We start from the raw sequence: 16,827 nt of genomic DNA on the forward strand, positions 1-16,827 counted from the left end.
TTAACAATTCTAGAAAAAAGCATTCATAATTGAAAAATCATCCATTAAAAACTTTTAATAATTTCAAAATATATAGAAAATATAAATTCAAATCAATGTGAAAGATTTAAAAAAACAAAAATGTATTTATCTTGTCTAACTCTAAATGAATAATTTACTACTCCCTAATGAATGAAATATCTATAAAATTTTAATTTATAATCTAAGTGGAGTAATAAAAATTAATGACAAAAAGAAGATGTGTAACTATGTTCAAAGAGTATGACTTAATTAGAATAAGATTTACAAATAAAGAAAATATGTGTGAGTAAAAATATTTGGCGGTGCTATGGTAGTCATTAATCCAAATAGAAGGTAAATTAAAATTTAATAGCTTAGTTAAAAAATTAATTTAAAAAATATATGGAATATTAAACATATACACATTAAATATATGAATAATTTAAAACTTCTTTGAGAAGTCAAGTTAAAAAATTTGTATTATTCAATAATCACATTTTAGTTGATTATTTATTTCTTCTGTTTAACTTCAGACTATAGTATAACTTGATATATATGACTAAAGACTAAATGAATTTTAATATTGGAAAAATAAATTTCTTACTTCCTACCACATATACGTATAAAAAGTAAATTATCACTTAAAATAACAATACTATTTTATGCATCTTGGTTGTTTTGAATAATGTGACAATTTACCCTACTCTTTAATTAAGAAGTTACACAAACTTTATAAATTAGATTTAATTTTAAATATATATAATTTCATCTTATTGCGTAATTTAATCTAAAAACTTAGTAGTATTGTTTAATTAATTAAAGGTGAATTAACCTCCGTGCCATTGTTTTTGATAAGTTCAAAAAAGACTAAGAAGAACATTCTTAATTAATTATCATTCTTTGAAATAATAGTTAATGTGCCATTATTTTCTATTTTTTCATTTCTATATCAGCAGGATGCTCCTCTCACTATATCAGCAGGATGCTCATAGAAATTTAAAATCTCCTTGAGAAGCCAAGATAAAAAAAATGAGATCATCCAATAATCATATCTTAGCTGACTACTTATTTTCTTATGTTTAATTTCAGACCATGGAATAACTTGATATGCATGACCAAAGATTAAATGCAAATTTTGTATACGAATAAAATTACTTTTTTATTTCCACCATATATACATATAAAAAGTTAATTATCACTTAAAATAAGTGATAACAGTTCATCACTTAAAATTTATACTACACTTTATATTATAAGGACTCATACAAACTTTATAAATTAGATTTAATTTTAAATATTTATAATTTCATATAATTTCATAATTTATTCTATAAAATTTATAGTATTGTTTAATTAATTGGAAACTAATTAAAATATATTATGAAATTATATACGACTATCTAAAATATATTAAAATTTCCAATTAAGTAAATATAGGATGAGACAAAGGATTATATATTTGTGTTGTCATTTAGCTTCATTAGTAATATGGAAATAAGTATTGAAATAAAGAATTTCAATTTTCCTCATCATTATTATTTGAATACATAATAATATATACATTATATTATATATATGTTTATTTCAATAATTTAGAAGTACTCCCCCGTCCCTGAAAATTTGTCACCTATTTCCTTTTTCGTCCGTCCCTAAAAATTTGTCACCTTTCACTTTTACCATTTTTGGTAGTGGACCCTACATTCCACTAACTCATTTACACTCACATTTTATTATAAAACTAATATATAAAAGTAGGACCCACATGCCACCAACTTTTTCAATCCACTTTCTATTATATTTCTTAAAACCCGTACCGAGTCAAATGGTGACGAATTTTGGGGGACGGAGGGAGTATTAAAAAACATGCAAGTAAGATTCTTAAAAATATTAAAGAATCTAATAAATTAAATCAAAGTTAATGAAAAAGAATTTAATTTAAAAATTATATATTTACAAAGCCCAATACATAAAAAATTTAAAATGCATAACCCAACACCCAAACTAAAACTCTATTTAAATAAAAATTTACAATTACAAATTATTTAAATCTAAAATCCTCCATTAGATCCAACCCACTAAACACACTTTATACCTAAAAAGGCTAAACTAAAGCCCAAATAATATGTACATTGATAATTAATCCTACAAACCATACACAAATGTTCAGCCTCCATCTCTCTTTCTCCTCTCTGTTCGTCCCTTTCTCTCACCCCGGTGGATATCATCTCCGCTCTTCTGTCTCGCCTGCGCTGCCTCTCCGCCCGCTTCTCGCCAGCCTCGCCGCCCTCCGCCACCACATAAAACCACACTTCAAACCCAGCGCTACCGTCAGCGGCGACCCCACCACCAGCAGATGGGCCGATCATTGGACAACATTCCATTCAAGGAGAAATTACAGAGTGCTAAATTATTATCTCCAATAAGAGGAATCGGAGTCTATCTCAGGAATTATAAGGTAATGAAGCTGTAGCCAAGATCAATATTCAGTTCTAAATGATTTTAGAAGAGTAATAAATGAGTATTCAAACTAAAATCTAAGCATCACAAAGCAAGAACAAAAAAGGAAATAATCACTAAGCTGAAACATGGAGAAAACAAACACAAATGACAAATATGTTAACTGCAATTAACTTTTCTTGTATCTTGCAGGTATGGAGAAAAAGATTGTTGTTTTATCCGCTGGATTCATTCTGAATCTTGATTTTCGGCGAGCCTCGGCGAGTTATGCTATAGCGACCTCTGATGAGGTATCTGATTGGATTTCTTCATCTGGGTCAAGCTGAAATTCTGATTCTATTCCAGTGATGGACAGAAACAGAGAAGCCAGGAGAGCTAGTATCGTCGGCTCCAATGGCTTCAACCGCCGCCGCCACCGAACCAACAGCCTCAGAGACTCTCCAGGTTGGTTTTTCTCGTTTTTTATCAACAGATCTGTTTCGGCTCCGCTTTTTCTCCGCTGATAATTCGAGCTTTTTTTTGCAGATGAAGACGTGGAGTTGCAAGAATCAGTGAGGTTAAGAGATAAAGAAAGATCAGGCGAGAGAGAGAGGGGGAAAGGGAGAGAAATTAGTCCATAAATATGCAGATTCAGTTAATGTTGTGTCTTTATAAATGTCAAACTTCTCGTAGAAGCCAATTTTTTTTGCATCTCATTGGTTCAACTTTTATCCAATAATATTTGCCTTTTTATTTGCCCAATAGATAATTTTCCCGCTCAAAAGTGTGCCACATAGACTCCAAAAAACTGTTCCTTTAGATATTGATAGATTAGTAGTAGTATAATATTAAGAAACTATCCCATTACAAAATTTATATCAATCGAACTTATTGATTATGCAAAAGAATCAAATACACGAGTCGACAATTTCACTATCGTGCTCTAACAATATTTTTTGAATAATGAAGATTTCATTTTACTTGTGAATACATCCTTCAACCATTTTTTAAACCAATTTTAAAATTTATGAAAAATACTAGAATTAGACAAAAAATCATAATTTCACCAATATCCCAAAAAAACAAGCAAAGAAATAATTAAGTAGGAAAATGTAGAAAGTGATTTCATTAATAATTCTTTATATATAAATAGTTGCAGCAAGTAATGGGTTATGGGTAGTTGTATCCGCCAACCTATTTTCATTTCTCCCTTTCCAAACCATATAATATAATTTTTATATTCCCTCCGTCCCGGGCTACTCGCCCCTTTTCTTTTCGGCACGGAGATTAAGGAATGAGTGTATAGGAAAGTAAAAAATAACGGCTGTAGGTGAAAATTATTACTAAAAATGGGAAGAGTGCAAGTAACTTGGGACGCCCAAAAAGGAAATAAGTGCTAGTAGCTTGGGACGGAGGACGTATTAAAAACAAAGCCTCTATTAAATCTAGCCATTTCCAAATTCGTCGCATTCACCAATTCCCAATCTCGCAAATCTAAAAACCCTCGATCTCGGAATCCGCCGCGCCGATGGACGGAATGTTCTCCGCCGTGCGGCGAATCTACCTCACCGCCTACAACTGGACGCTCTTCTTCGGCTGGCTCCAGGTGTTCTACCTCGCCGTCTCTACTCTCCGGAATTCCGGCTACGAATCGGTCTACGCCGCCGTCGAGAAGCCGCTCATCCTCGCGCAGTCAGCCGCGCTGCTCGAGATCCTCCACAGCCTCGCCGGAATCGTCAGATCTCCGGTCACCGCCACTCTGCCGCAGGTCGCCTCACGGCTGTACGTGACCTGGGGAATCCTGTACAGCTTCCCCGAAATCCGGACGCATTTCTTCGTTTCGTCGCTGGTAATTAGCTGGTCGATTACTGAGATAATTAGGTACTCGTTTTTCGGATTGAAGGAGGCGTTCGGATCTACGCCGTCATGGCTGCTGTGGCTGAGGTACAGCACGTTTCTGATGTTGTACCCTACCGGAATCACGAGCGAGGTAGGGCTGATCTACTACGCGCTGCCGTATCTGAAGGAATCAGGGGACAAATTCAGTATCAGGATGCCGAATAGGTGGAATTTCTCGTTTGATTATTACTGTAATGCGGTGTTGGTTCTGGGATTCTATGTTCCTGGAAGTCCTCATCTCTATGGATACATGTTGGAGCAGAGGAAAAAGGCGCTCGCCAAAGCGAAAACGGCGTGATGGGATCTGATGATGAAGATTTTAATTGTGGTTTAATCTCTGTAAAATTTGATTTTGTGTTATGGAATTAGTCTGATTTGTATGGAAACTAGTGTTTTAATTTTTTAATCATGAATTCATCCTTCTCTTTGTGGTTACTTCTGAGTTTGGGAGTGATCGGTTTGTTCTTAAATGAATATGAAAATGAAGTGCAATTCACACTTTTATCTTATACTAGTGCTTATTGATTTTTTTGTAAATCACATTTTTGTATGCAAATAAAATGTGCTAGTACTGTAATAGGCACAAACTTTTAGGCTTGAAAAAATAACGATACAATTTCGAGTTTTGGCAAGTTATAGTAACTTTTACTCCATATTGTGATTATGCAAAATAAGAATTAGTATTTCACGAATAAACACTAGAATTGTGACAATAGTCATTCATTCTCTTCTATAGTAGTAGTACTTCATCAGCGCTATTACACGTGATTTGCTACTTCTTTTTTAGATGTCCTAATACAAATGGTCAATTTATTTGTTTACCAAAAAACAACATATCTACTCTTATTAAAAGTTGATCATTTCAAACGAAACAAAAGGAGTACTAATCGCACCCAATGGTAAGGGTGTCCACTATAGGACACCCAAATAGCCCCGCCCCAATTTTTGTCCATAGCCCCAGATTTTTGGTCCACAACCCCAAATTTTTGTTTCCGTCGCTATGGTGGACACCAATAGCTCCAAATTTTTTATTTTAATGTTTCAAGCAATTATGAATAAATTTATCGGACTACTACGTAATTAGAAGAAAACGACTATACGTGAAGAAATTAAAATTAAAGTACAAATATTCGTCGTATTAAAGTACATGAAAAATTATACAACGAAAATTTATTCTAGTGCAAATCACAAAGGTGTTCACAAATTTAATCGAGTTGGAATGACGTGAAAATAATGAATGGAATGAGGTGTATTTATAGGTGAATTAAATTGAATTTAAAAAAAAAAATCGCCGTCTACCGCCGCGCTGGGCATTGCTCTACTATAGGAGCCCCGCCTATCCGCCGCGTCCTCGCCCCGGAGTCGCCGCATGCCCGTCCGCCGCCTACCGCGCCCACACTCCTCGTCCGCCCCGGGGGCGGACGTCACCTCCACTATAACCGCCCCGAGATCGCCCCGACAGGGGCTATAGCCGCGACTATACCATATTGGACACTCTAAAAGTTAAAACAACAAAATATAATCACAACTGAATATCAAGAATTTTCATTTCAACATCGAAGTCACTTAGAAATTTTTAATACAGTAACCTTTTTTTATTGATATATTAAAAACTCAGATAGTACTACTATGACTCCTTATTTCAAGAACCTAACGAAAATTAATGTTGGTTTCAGAGCATCCACAACGGTGGACGGCGGCCCCGCGTCCGTCCGTGCCGCTGGCACGGACGCATACCGCCGCCGCTGCGCTCGCGCCGCTGGCACGGCGCTGCTCGATGCATCGAGCGGCGCCGTGCCAGCGAGCAGGCGACGTGGCGGCTTACGATTGGGCAACGGCATAGCCGTTGCCTTTGAATTATTTTTTTTAATTTTAAAATTCGATTTTTAATTATATACAATGATAAAAAAAATAAAAAAAAATATTTTCCAAATCCAAAAAATATGGCCGTTTTTTTCCAGTTTTTTCTGAATTTTTTTGAATTTTTTTATATTTTTTCCCCCCCAAAATCATCTATAAATACACACATTCATCATCCATTTATCACATCAAATCATCTCTCATTCATAATTCTCATACAAACTATCAACACATTCATCCATCACTCAAAACCTCAAATGGATTTCACTCATATTATGGCGGAAGCGGAGCGCGAAGAACAAGAATGCTACGAACAACATCGTGCCGCTTACGAAGCATACGTCGCGGTGAATACCCCCGCTCCTCCTCCTCAACGAACCAGATCAAATCGCCGCTACATCCATCGTGACCGGGAGGGAGCCCACGAAAGGCTCGTTGCCGACCAGCCGCGGTTTTTATGCAAGAAGACCTAATCAAACACATGTGGGCGAAATTCGGCAACGCTTAGTGATTTTTTTAATTTTTAGTATTTTAATTATGTAATTTTTAATTTTTAAGATTTTAATTATGTCGTTTTTATTTTATTTGTCATTTGTAATATTATTTAGGTTTTTTTAATGAATTTTAGTATTATTGAAATGTTTTTGTTTAATTGAATTTTAAATTAATTGTGCTCGTCCTTGCGGAAAAGCACAGCTGTGGGTGTTGTGCTCTTGCCAAAGCGCAGGCAAAAAAGTGGGGCCGGGCCCACAACCGTGCCGCTGGCAAGAGCACGGTTGTGGATGCTCTCAGCGGTAACCAAATTTGTAACCCGACATTTTTCTACAGTAACTTAGAAAAATGTATACATGCTGTCACTTAGTTATATTTTCATTTGTCACTTTATTGGACAATGGACAATTGACAATTGCGACAAGATTCACAATTTCACACCATTTCTATTAAGTTTCATCAACAAAAGTATCGCTTAAATTAAACACCACATGAGAAAATGGCTTGATGCAAACAGATCATAATTAAATTTAACATAAATGTATAACCAAGAAGTAGAGAAGAGATACAACTACACGAAGAAAGGAGAGTTGGAATGCCAAAATCCAAAGCATAAATAAGCTCAAAATTGATAACTGATGATAAAATTTGGCAAAGTTGACAAACATGGGTTTAACATTCCACAGAGGTAAAATTAAAGCAAACAGAACATGGTTCTAATTTAAAAAATTCCATTCCAAGCCCTGTACTACATAGTAGAGGGAAAGATACTTAGGTGTTCGTGGCCCTGGTGTATATCTGCTGGCTTGCATGAGCTGAAACCATTCTGATCAAACCTCTAGCCATCAATTCCCTGATTGCTTTCCTCGCCAGCGATCCACTGATCTGCAAATAACAAGATATTTTACTATGCATCAGCAGCAACCAACAGTAGTGGCCCTTTCATATCCAAGAAAGGGATATCAGCAAGCAGTCCAACCAAGCGAATCTTTCATAATAAATCCCATATCATAAACAAAGTATTGAACTGAAATGGAATTCAAGTAGTAGGCTATATATTAAAAACTAACAAAAAAGACGGACTCAAAGTGCTAGAATTTACTACTCAATTACTTTATAATTATACATATCCTGTATCCAACAATACACAACACTGAAAATCAAGAGAATATCATCTGACTTGCAGTGAATGAAATATGAATTGGGTAGGCACAATAGTAGATAATGATGCATAATGTAGCAGAGAAAACAACCAGATTGCATTATGTATATAACCAATTTTCAACAATTAAAATTATTGAACAACATCACAATTAATGTACTATAAGCACCTCATATTGAGCGCAATCTGCAAACTACAGAAACTACTATAGAGAAGACGAATTCAGGAAACCTATAATTTACAATCTACATTTTGCTAAGTTGCTAACCCTAAATTTCGTCAGCAATATATCCAATTAACCAGCTAGAACCAAAAAGGAGTTCGTGATTATCAAAAAACAAATCGTTGATGAAAACAATTAACACAATATCAAGATTAAAATCAAAATAACGTACCCTGAGACGATCGGAGAGAACGGAAGGAGTGATAAGCTTGTACTTGGGTGCCTCAGTCAGCAATTTGTCGTAGGTCGCCTTATCGAACAACACCATGTTGTTCACCTTCTCCTTTTGCTTACCCTTGCTCCACTTCTGCACGCCAATAATTTTCAATAAAAATATTAATTAAAACCTGAAAAACAAAATGAAAAACAGAGACTAAAAGAACAGAAGGCGACCTTCTTCTTCTGCTTTCCGCCTCCGGATTTCGCCGGCTTGGACGATGGTGGAGGAGCCTTATCCTTCTTCGGCGCCTGCGAAAAACGGAGTAAAAAAAATAAGCGTAAGTAGCGAAATTGGATTTAAAATTTAAGCTAGATCCAGTATTAATGATCGGAGCAGAGGCGCACCATCGCAATGCGAGAGTTCTACAGCGGTGGTGGAGGGCGAGTGGTTGGTTTAGCACAGGAGGCGAAGAGGAGAGGCTGCTTAATAATTCACGACCTAGTTAGGGTTTATATCTACTTTACATTCAACACGTCTTATTCGATTATCAAGTGATGGGCTTGGGCTTATAGTGTTGGGCCTTATTTTTCCTAAGCTCAATTAGTAAGCCAATTCTTACTCCAATCCTTTTTAGTCCATTTCCAATTTTTTTATCAGAAAAAATAATTCCTAGTGCAATGGTTTGCATTAAATATATCACCAACGAGAATATATTATTGTATCACTAAATATAACCTTGAACATGCTATGTTATTTAGTCAAACTTGAAATAATAAACAATAATATATTATTATAATTTATACCAACGAGAATGTTTTAATTTACCTAAAATCATTGATCACACTATATAGTAAAACTTGAAATAATATATAATCATGTATTAATCACTGATTACTTTTATTCGAAATGGTATTCTAGAAAGTAGTCTTAACTAAAAGAGTATTACTAAAATACATTAATTAATTGTAATATAGTTCTGCGTTGTTTTCATCTATTAATAATTCCACATACAAAGGAACAATACTGTAAAAATTATAATCACGATCACTAAATTAATAGCGTATGACATGTCTATAAGATCTTGCGCGCAGCGCGAACTCCATGGCGGCCGCCGATCCCTTTTTTTTATTTTATTAATTAATAATGTGATAAATATGTGATTTTATTTTGTGGCTGTAATGATGTGGTGGTAGAATTTTTTGTGGCTATGCTAACTAAACAGATAAGTTTTTGTGGTTGTGGATTAACTGTTCCGTTTTATTATGGACACTTTAATATGCATAAAATCGTAGTGAATATATTCCCACCGAGCTAAATCTAGTACTAGTAAAATTTGAAGGAAACACCTTGAAAAAATACATTAACCGTCGTACACGTAGACAACAAGAATAAAATAAATATTAATGTCGGTCTCAAAATATTTCACCAAATATATAATATCACGATCATGACATAGACAGATAGCCTAATTAACCAAATAAAAGTAGACATATGCATAATTATTTCAGCACAAATGCACGCAGCCATATTCCATTCCTCAAATGATCAGAATAAATACAATGCAACTAGTTAGTTATTCTCGACTCTTGAGACATAGGAAAAGATGCATATGCTTATTGAAAAATAAGTAACAACACTATTATTTTAGAAAATAAAATGAACATTAAATAAAAAAGGAAAAGGTGGAATCCGAGTCAGAAATCAGATGATCCACCGTGTGAATCTCCCAACTAGGAACAGTTTCTAGATTTATAAGAAACACGAAGTCAATTAATTAAACCAACGAGGATGTCTGAATCCTTATCTGCTTTTAGAGGCATATAAAAAGTTGCTTTAGGATCTTAAAAGCGTGATTAACTCTCTCATTTAGTCTTGGATTAGGAGGAATTATTTTATTTGGGAGAATAGAATAACTTCTATTTAGTGCCGGAATATAACATCAAAAATTCTAAAGTGGTGTTAGAAAAAGAAAGTATTATTTATTTATTAGTTATTTGCCTTTTATTTCCACTACGACAAATGTTGAATCATAGTATATGTTTAGTTCGTATGTAATTGAAACATTAAGATGTTAAATTTTACTAGAACTATATCGACTATATTTTTATTCTTTATATACTTGAGTGTATAATCTTGCTATCTTCATAAACTTACTTTGATACATAATGATGGTTCAAATTAAATTTTAATTACAGGCAAAATCCAGATAAATCATGATATATGGCCAAATTCTACCTATCATATATTTTAAAAATCTGAAAATTAAATCACGAAAGATGAAAATTTCACGATTATATCACCCGCCTCATTTTCGGCAAAAATATGCAATGATATGACAACCGGTTTTAAACACATGGAAGTCTTATGACTATGTTAACTCACTTTTTAGGGTGATACATGTTTATGTGATGCATGTTTAAAATCTGTTGGTACATTATTGCATATTTTTCCGCCAAGGAGACAAATTAGATAATTGCGAAATTGAATTTTCAGATTTTGAAAAACGTAAAACTGACTTGAATTTGATCCATCTTTCATGATTTATTTAAAAATTACCATTTAAATAATAAAGAGAGAATTTTTTTTACAAGGTCCTCTTTATATATTTGGGTTCGACTTATTGATGGTAAAAAGTAAATAATAAAACCATTTAATAATCTTCGATACAATATTCGGGCATCACTATAAACAGAGCAATAATGTCTCTTAATTTATAGTTTCTTTATTGAAAAATAGAAATCTAAACAAAGACAAGCTATATATTATTTGGAGTTGATGGTTAATGCTTTGGAAAAAAGCATGTCTCCCACTTAAGGCACTATTACTTGGATAATGTAAATCAAAGTGAGACCATGGAGCCCAGAGATCTGTGGCTCACTCAAATTATTCTTAATTTGCTTCAATTAAATCGGTCCCATCATTTTCATTTATGGCAATTACACTTCATAATCAACTGTGAATCCAAATTAAGAAAGAAAAATTCCTAATATTCCACACATCACGCTATGCATGTTAAATTAATCCATGTATTTTGTTATTCACAAATACAATTGTTATTTGGGAAATATGTAGCATGTACTCAGAGCTATGCATTGGAATCAAATCACGTAAAATTGAATGTAATTAATGTGATCTAATTGTATTACATCGTGTAGCATTTCATATGATATACTTAAAACAGAAATTATGTTTCAAGATCCAAAATTAAATTTTGATTGAAAATTCGGTCAAAAGTTGTGTTGCTAAAAGGTGGCATTGGGAGCAACCTTACCTTGTTGACTGCTAAGTTTTGTAACAGGAGACCGTTCGTCGCTAGTTGCGAGTTCATCATGGTTTTGTTGCAAAATCCAGACGGTGATGGTCATCGATGACCATTTTTTACGACAATGGTGCTGTTAAACTACGTTAAATTTGTGATAGGCAAAAAAAAAAGTTTGTCGCAATTTATTTTCCAACCCGTGTTTAAACATCCATTCTTTTCAGTCACAAGTCCATCACAAATCGGGCTTGGCTTGTGATGAAAAAAGGAGGGATTTTGAAATAGAATTATCAGCATTTTTTGGAAGCATATGTACCGCAAATCGCAATACGAGTATTTTTCCTATTATTATTGGAGTTGAAATTTTGAGAATAATAAAGGTCTATAATATCCTAAATGCCGCAATCCAAATTATAATTAGGGTATTTTTATCCATCAACACATTTTTAAAGATATGAATGTCCATGATATATTTGTAGTACTCCAAATAAAAAGATGGGACATAGACTGCAATGTAGCCTTTAAGGTAGGGACACATTTGAATTATATCCAATAAAACTCCATTCCTTACTTATTCCCATGAGATATTGAGCGAGTAAAGGGTTAATTATACAGCCATAAATTAAATTCGGACATTTTGTATGTCCGACAAAATCATAAGTTCACTGTGGTCCATTGCTTTTAGATTCTTATTAGTGATTATTTATCTGGAATTCCCAAATGTCTAATAAACCAATACAAAAATATGACTACTACTACTACTTAGATTGACCTTGTTGTTAAGTTAAGTCAATGAAATTGTCATGACTAATTCCAACGTTCGTACATTGAACAAGCACGTCCACGCGCGAGGTACAGCCATCAAGGATGGACGATCGAGAGCGAAGACTCCATCGAGCAGTTGTGGTAGAGAGCGGATAAAGTAGTGAAGGCAGTGTTAGAAGCCGCGGATGATATAGACTTGGGCCGAGGAGAAGCAATGCATGAGAAGTGTACGTCATCAACATCTTCTCTTTGGTATGTCTCAGTCACAAAGCTTTGGCATGATCGCGCTGTATTTAGTCGAAGGAAATGGATTGGCCATCATTGTTTATATATTTGAAGTTTAAACCAGTTATGATGAATATAATGCTAGGTGATAGTACTATTAATCTAATTCCTAACACATTTTGCATATAACTTTTAAATCAAGAACGATACACTTATTAAGTGGTGGCACAATGAATTATGCACACTTTTCGTGAATGTGGATGTTGAATTGATTTATCAACAAAGCACTTTAGTAATATTATTGGATCAAACATGTGGTTGAGAATTGGTTTCAATTTTTATGTTGTTATTCTCAAGTGTTTCTATCTTAACTACATAAGTAATGGGTCTAATGTTTGTGGTTGAATTTGGAAAGATGTTTGCATGGTGTACTTTAGTAATCACCTCCAACCATTTACACCAAATTCAAACCTATTTTTTCAGTTCTATCACATCAAACACTAATTTTACTATAACCATTTACACCAAACCCAAACCCAAAAGAATATTCCATATTCACCTATTTCTTTTTACTTTTTCAATCTTACCTACATATTTATTTAAATTACACATTAACCCCATAATAATTTATATAAATTAAATATCATATTCTTTAATTTATTTTCTTATAGTATGAAATTTAAAAATATAATACTATATATAATATCACAAATTATGCACAATAAATAATTAATACTAAGAAATTTATATAAAATAAAATTAATGTTGTTTGACTTTTTAACTAAATAATAGATGAAAGATAATTAAACTTAAACTAAATGCTACAAATACTTAACCTTGAATAAATACTCAAATATAAATTTAAAATTCAAATATATTTAAACAAATCCTAATTATATAAACTCAAAACTCTAAATTCATGTAGTGTTAAAATAGTTAATTAGTACTACTAAACATAACCAAATATCAATATTAGCAATTAACTATCTTAATCTTTTACTAATTATTTAGATGATCATAATTAAATTGAGGCCAACAACTGTCAAGCCCATATAGATACAACTTAATAAAATAATTAAATAGTCTCCATCGTCTTCTTCATACGAAGAAATACAGAACCAATCGTCTATCTCTCTACGGTTCTTGTTTCCGCCATTTCCTCTTCATCAGGCCACGGGCATGTTTCTTCCCCCAATAAATACATAAATAAGAAGGGGTGTTTTGCAATTTTTCACAAATTATGCAGTAGTTACAGTGCTATCGCATATTTGGGTACCTACTGTTCAAAAAACGCAAAAATGGGGGATTTGAGATGCGTTTTGGTGTATGGTTGGGGCAGTTTTTTATTGGAAAAATGGGTTTTCTAGTATGGTTGGAGTTGCCCTAAAAAGGGAATTTTGAAGGTCCCAAAATTGTAAAAGAGTAGTGCTACATACCAAAATTTCATAGCTTTTTGGAGGGCCATTCTTGAAAATAATTTCCTACATAATTGCCACAAAATTGTAAGAGAGTAGTGCTAAATACCAAAATTTCATAGCTTTTTGGAGGGCCATTCTTGAAAATAATTTCCTACATCTTTAATTGCCATGTACACAAATAATTCAAGCATTATAATTGGCGGGGGGCGAAGGAAAGCGAATGCCAAGTGGCAATTTCTTAGCTAGTAAGCAAATACAAATTGGCCCTACAATAATACTAATAAGCTCACAAATTTTGGAACTGCATTATAAATAATAAACTCATAGACTACCACTTCTCTTAGTCTCCAAAATATCTTTAAATAATACAATTATATATAAATAAATAAACATGTTCCACTTGCAGATACATTTTACATTAAACTAATTTCTACGACATCAATCCGTAACAGTATTAATCAAATAAGTACATAACTCATATTAAAATTAAAGTTCCAATCATGAATTTGATGTTTATTACTTTTCATATTTGGCTGTCATTATATTAACAATTCCTAAGATATCAGAAATTTGATAAAAAAAATCAAGTAGACTATACAGAGAAACTAAAATAGTAGCTAAATTCATTGTAGAGGCAAAGTAGATTGAATATAATGTTTATCAGCAATTAATATTGCACAATATTGAACATTTTATTAGATTATTTTTTTAAAGAAAGAAGCAACATTAAAATCACAAATTAAATTCAAACTAATAATTGCACTAGTACTATAATATTTTTTTATTTATTTGTTCTTTATTGAAATATCTTAGTTTTTGTGAAGAACCTATATTTATCGAAGAAATGAATAGGGAGTCCTGCATGCTTGATATTAAATCATTAATTTAAAGACTAGTGTGTATTTTTCACTAAAAAAATAACCTACATAATAGAAAATCCCATCAAGTACACATGAAAAATCGGACAACAATCAATCATATTATGGATAACGAGTAGAGATAAATTGGATGACAGAATGTCATGTTCTCCCGAAAAAAGCAAATAATAGCTGGAAATATTACCAAACTATCGATAAAAGCATGCATGAGATTGATGTTTGCCCAGGTTTGGTGTTCAAATCATCAACTTTATTCATATGGATAATTAGCAGTCTTTTATGAACAGACTCAGGGCTAATATTTGACGATTGTACATTGAATTTCAGTATTAATCGATCATAGTTAGCACGATATTCGTTGTTTGTTTTTCCATTTCAAACTATACTCCTTCGGCACAATCTATTTGATATATTTATCAAAATGAAAACAATATTCTCTCTTTAACACATGAATATTGGTTCATGGGACGTCCAAGGTTTCATTAGCGAGACTCTAGATTTGTAGTTGTTTAATTTTAATTATTTCATTTTTTAATGAAATTCTTAATTTATGATTATTCGTGTATGAGCTTAATTACGATAGATATATAAATATACATAATAAATAATTATACTATATATAGAGTAAAAGATAATTTTAAATTAAAGACGAGTAATGATAAGGTAAGCAATGCAATTGAAGTGGTGAAATATCGTGATGGTCGTACATTACCTTAGGAGTATTTAACACTATCATTATATATCTATTTTTTTTTATCACATACTATAAAACTAGTTGTATTAAACAACACATGAAAATGAAGATATCCATGTGCCTATAAGTTTCAATCCTTCAAAATCTTGTGTGTTATACGTGAGATTAAAATGCGACCTTTAATATACATCTCGAAAGTCATAAATGACTGAGAAATTGAGATTTTTAATTTATTTTAGTGTTTTGCCTAATTGTCCATTTAATTATGCCATATATAGATAGATCCTTATCCAAATTACAGATCATTAGAGAGAGGAGGGGTGCATGAACATAAACAGCTGGAGATTTCCACTTCAAGAACTGCATATGTGCTCTATTAATACCTACCAAAAGTGTAGTAGTATATCATTCCCCACCAAAACACACTATTCTGCACCCAAAAACGGCACTATGTTAGCATCAATTATAAGTAAATCTTTGTAATATACTCCTACAATATTATTTTATTAAATAATAAGAAAATTATATAGTGCCGCACCGCATTCATTGTATTGAATTTGTGCAGTATTTAGGCACTCTTAGAATAAGTACTACTGTATTATATTTATTGTTTTAGATTCTCTAGCCCTTAATTTTTTTTATATACAATAGTACCCATTAATAAAAAATTTATTATTATAATAATATTTATATTCTAAAAATTTTGGTTATATAATAAATCCTAATCATTAGTTATTAATAATTGAAGGTTGAAAACTATATACCTAAGTATGGAATAATCAAATTATTAACAAAAATGTACATTAAATGTAATTTTGAATTCTATTAGATTAACGAATGATAATTAATATTCTAAATTTAAACTAAATTAGTCAAAACTGTAATAGTTAAAAAATGAGTACAAAACTGTGAGATAGAGGATTTCAAACCTATGTTTTGGTATACATATTTATGTGGGAATTAGAAGACAAAAATTATTAGTATTTGATATGCATACCAATACCATAAGTCTATATAGTCCTCCACTCCACACTTAATATTAAAAGAAAAGGAGATCTACTCCTATTTATTTAGTCTATATATACCACCACACCAAATATAATACTACACTCACTCTTCAACACTAATACACATATTCTCAGAAAATCCTACTCCTATTTATTTCCGCACATTATGTTCATCGCAATCCACTTCTTCTTTCTCTTCCAGTTCTCTCACCACTTCTCTTTCTAGAGAGATATTCACACACACACACACACACATAATAAAAACAGAGAAGAAGCTGCTTTCAATTTTTTGCACATACGCCAAACCGCATATATCCATATAATTAAACGGAAAAATAAAATATTAAAA

General features: G+C 32.5%; 2 protein-coding genes and 1 long non-coding RNA gene across 3 annotated transcripts; 2 read left to right on the top strand and 1 right to left on the bottom strand.

Moving 5' to 3' along the window:
• Positions 1 to 1,927: 1,927 nt before the first annotated feature.
• LOC121746840 lies at positions 1,928 to 3,147 on the top strand. Its single transcript, XR_006039078.1, has 2 exons — positions 1,928 to 2,455; positions 2,650 to 3,147. It is a non-coding gene; the product is annotated as an uncharacterized LOC121746840 (long non-coding RNA).
• A 728-nt stretch (positions 3,148 to 3,875) lies between these two features.
• On the top strand, positions 3,876 to 4,844 carry LOC121746653 (very-long-chain (3R)-3-hydroxyacyl-CoA dehydratase PASTICCINO 2A-like). The gene has a single exon (XM_042140563.1). It carries the CDS (start codon positions 3,965 to 3,967, stop codon positions 4,631 to 4,633), a length of 669 nt encoding a protein of 222 aa, XP_041996497.1. The 5' UTR covers positions 3,876 to 3,964; the 3' UTR covers positions 4,634 to 4,844.
• A 2,456-nt stretch (positions 4,845 to 7,300) lies between these two features.
• Positions 7,301 to 8,725, bottom strand: LOC121746554 (40S ribosomal protein S25). The gene is made up of 4 exons (XM_042140438.1): positions 8,637 to 8,725; positions 8,466 to 8,540; positions 8,245 to 8,379; positions 7,301 to 7,572 (listed from the first exon to the last, which is right to left on the bottom strand). The coding sequence occupies exons 1-4, from the start codon at positions 8,637 to 8,639 to the stop codon at positions 7,459 to 7,461; spliced, it is 327 nt and encodes a 108-aa protein (XP_041996372.1). The 5' UTR covers positions 8,640 to 8,725; the 3' UTR covers positions 7,301 to 7,458.
• Between the last annotated feature and the right edge of the window lie 8,102 nt (positions 8,726 to 16,827).

This window comes from Salvia splendens, chromosome 9, assembly GCF_004379255.2.
Source record: "Salvia splendens isolate huo1 chromosome 9, SspV2, whole genome shotgun sequence".
NCBI classification, from domain to species: domain Eukaryota; kingdom Viridiplantae; phylum Streptophyta; class Magnoliopsida; order Lamiales; family Lamiaceae; genus Salvia; species Salvia splendens.

What these genes read in the sequence shown, in the direction of transcription:
- LOC121746653 (XM_042140563.1), top strand. Translation starts at nt 3,965, where the DNA reads ATGGACGGAATGTTCTCCGCCGTGCGGCGAATCTACCTCACCGCCTAC.
- LOC121746554 (XM_042140438.1), bottom strand. An exon ending in GCGGAAAGCAGAAGAAGAAG is followed by an intron (nt 8,380 to 8,465) that starts GTCGCCTTCTGT and finishes ATTGGCGTGCAG; the next exon opens with AAGTGGAGCAAGGGTAAGCA. An exon ending in TTCTCTCCGATCGTCTCAGG is followed by an intron (nt 7,573 to 8,244) that starts GTACGTTATTTT and finishes TGTTATTTGCAG; the next exon opens with ATCAGTGGATCGCTGGCGAG.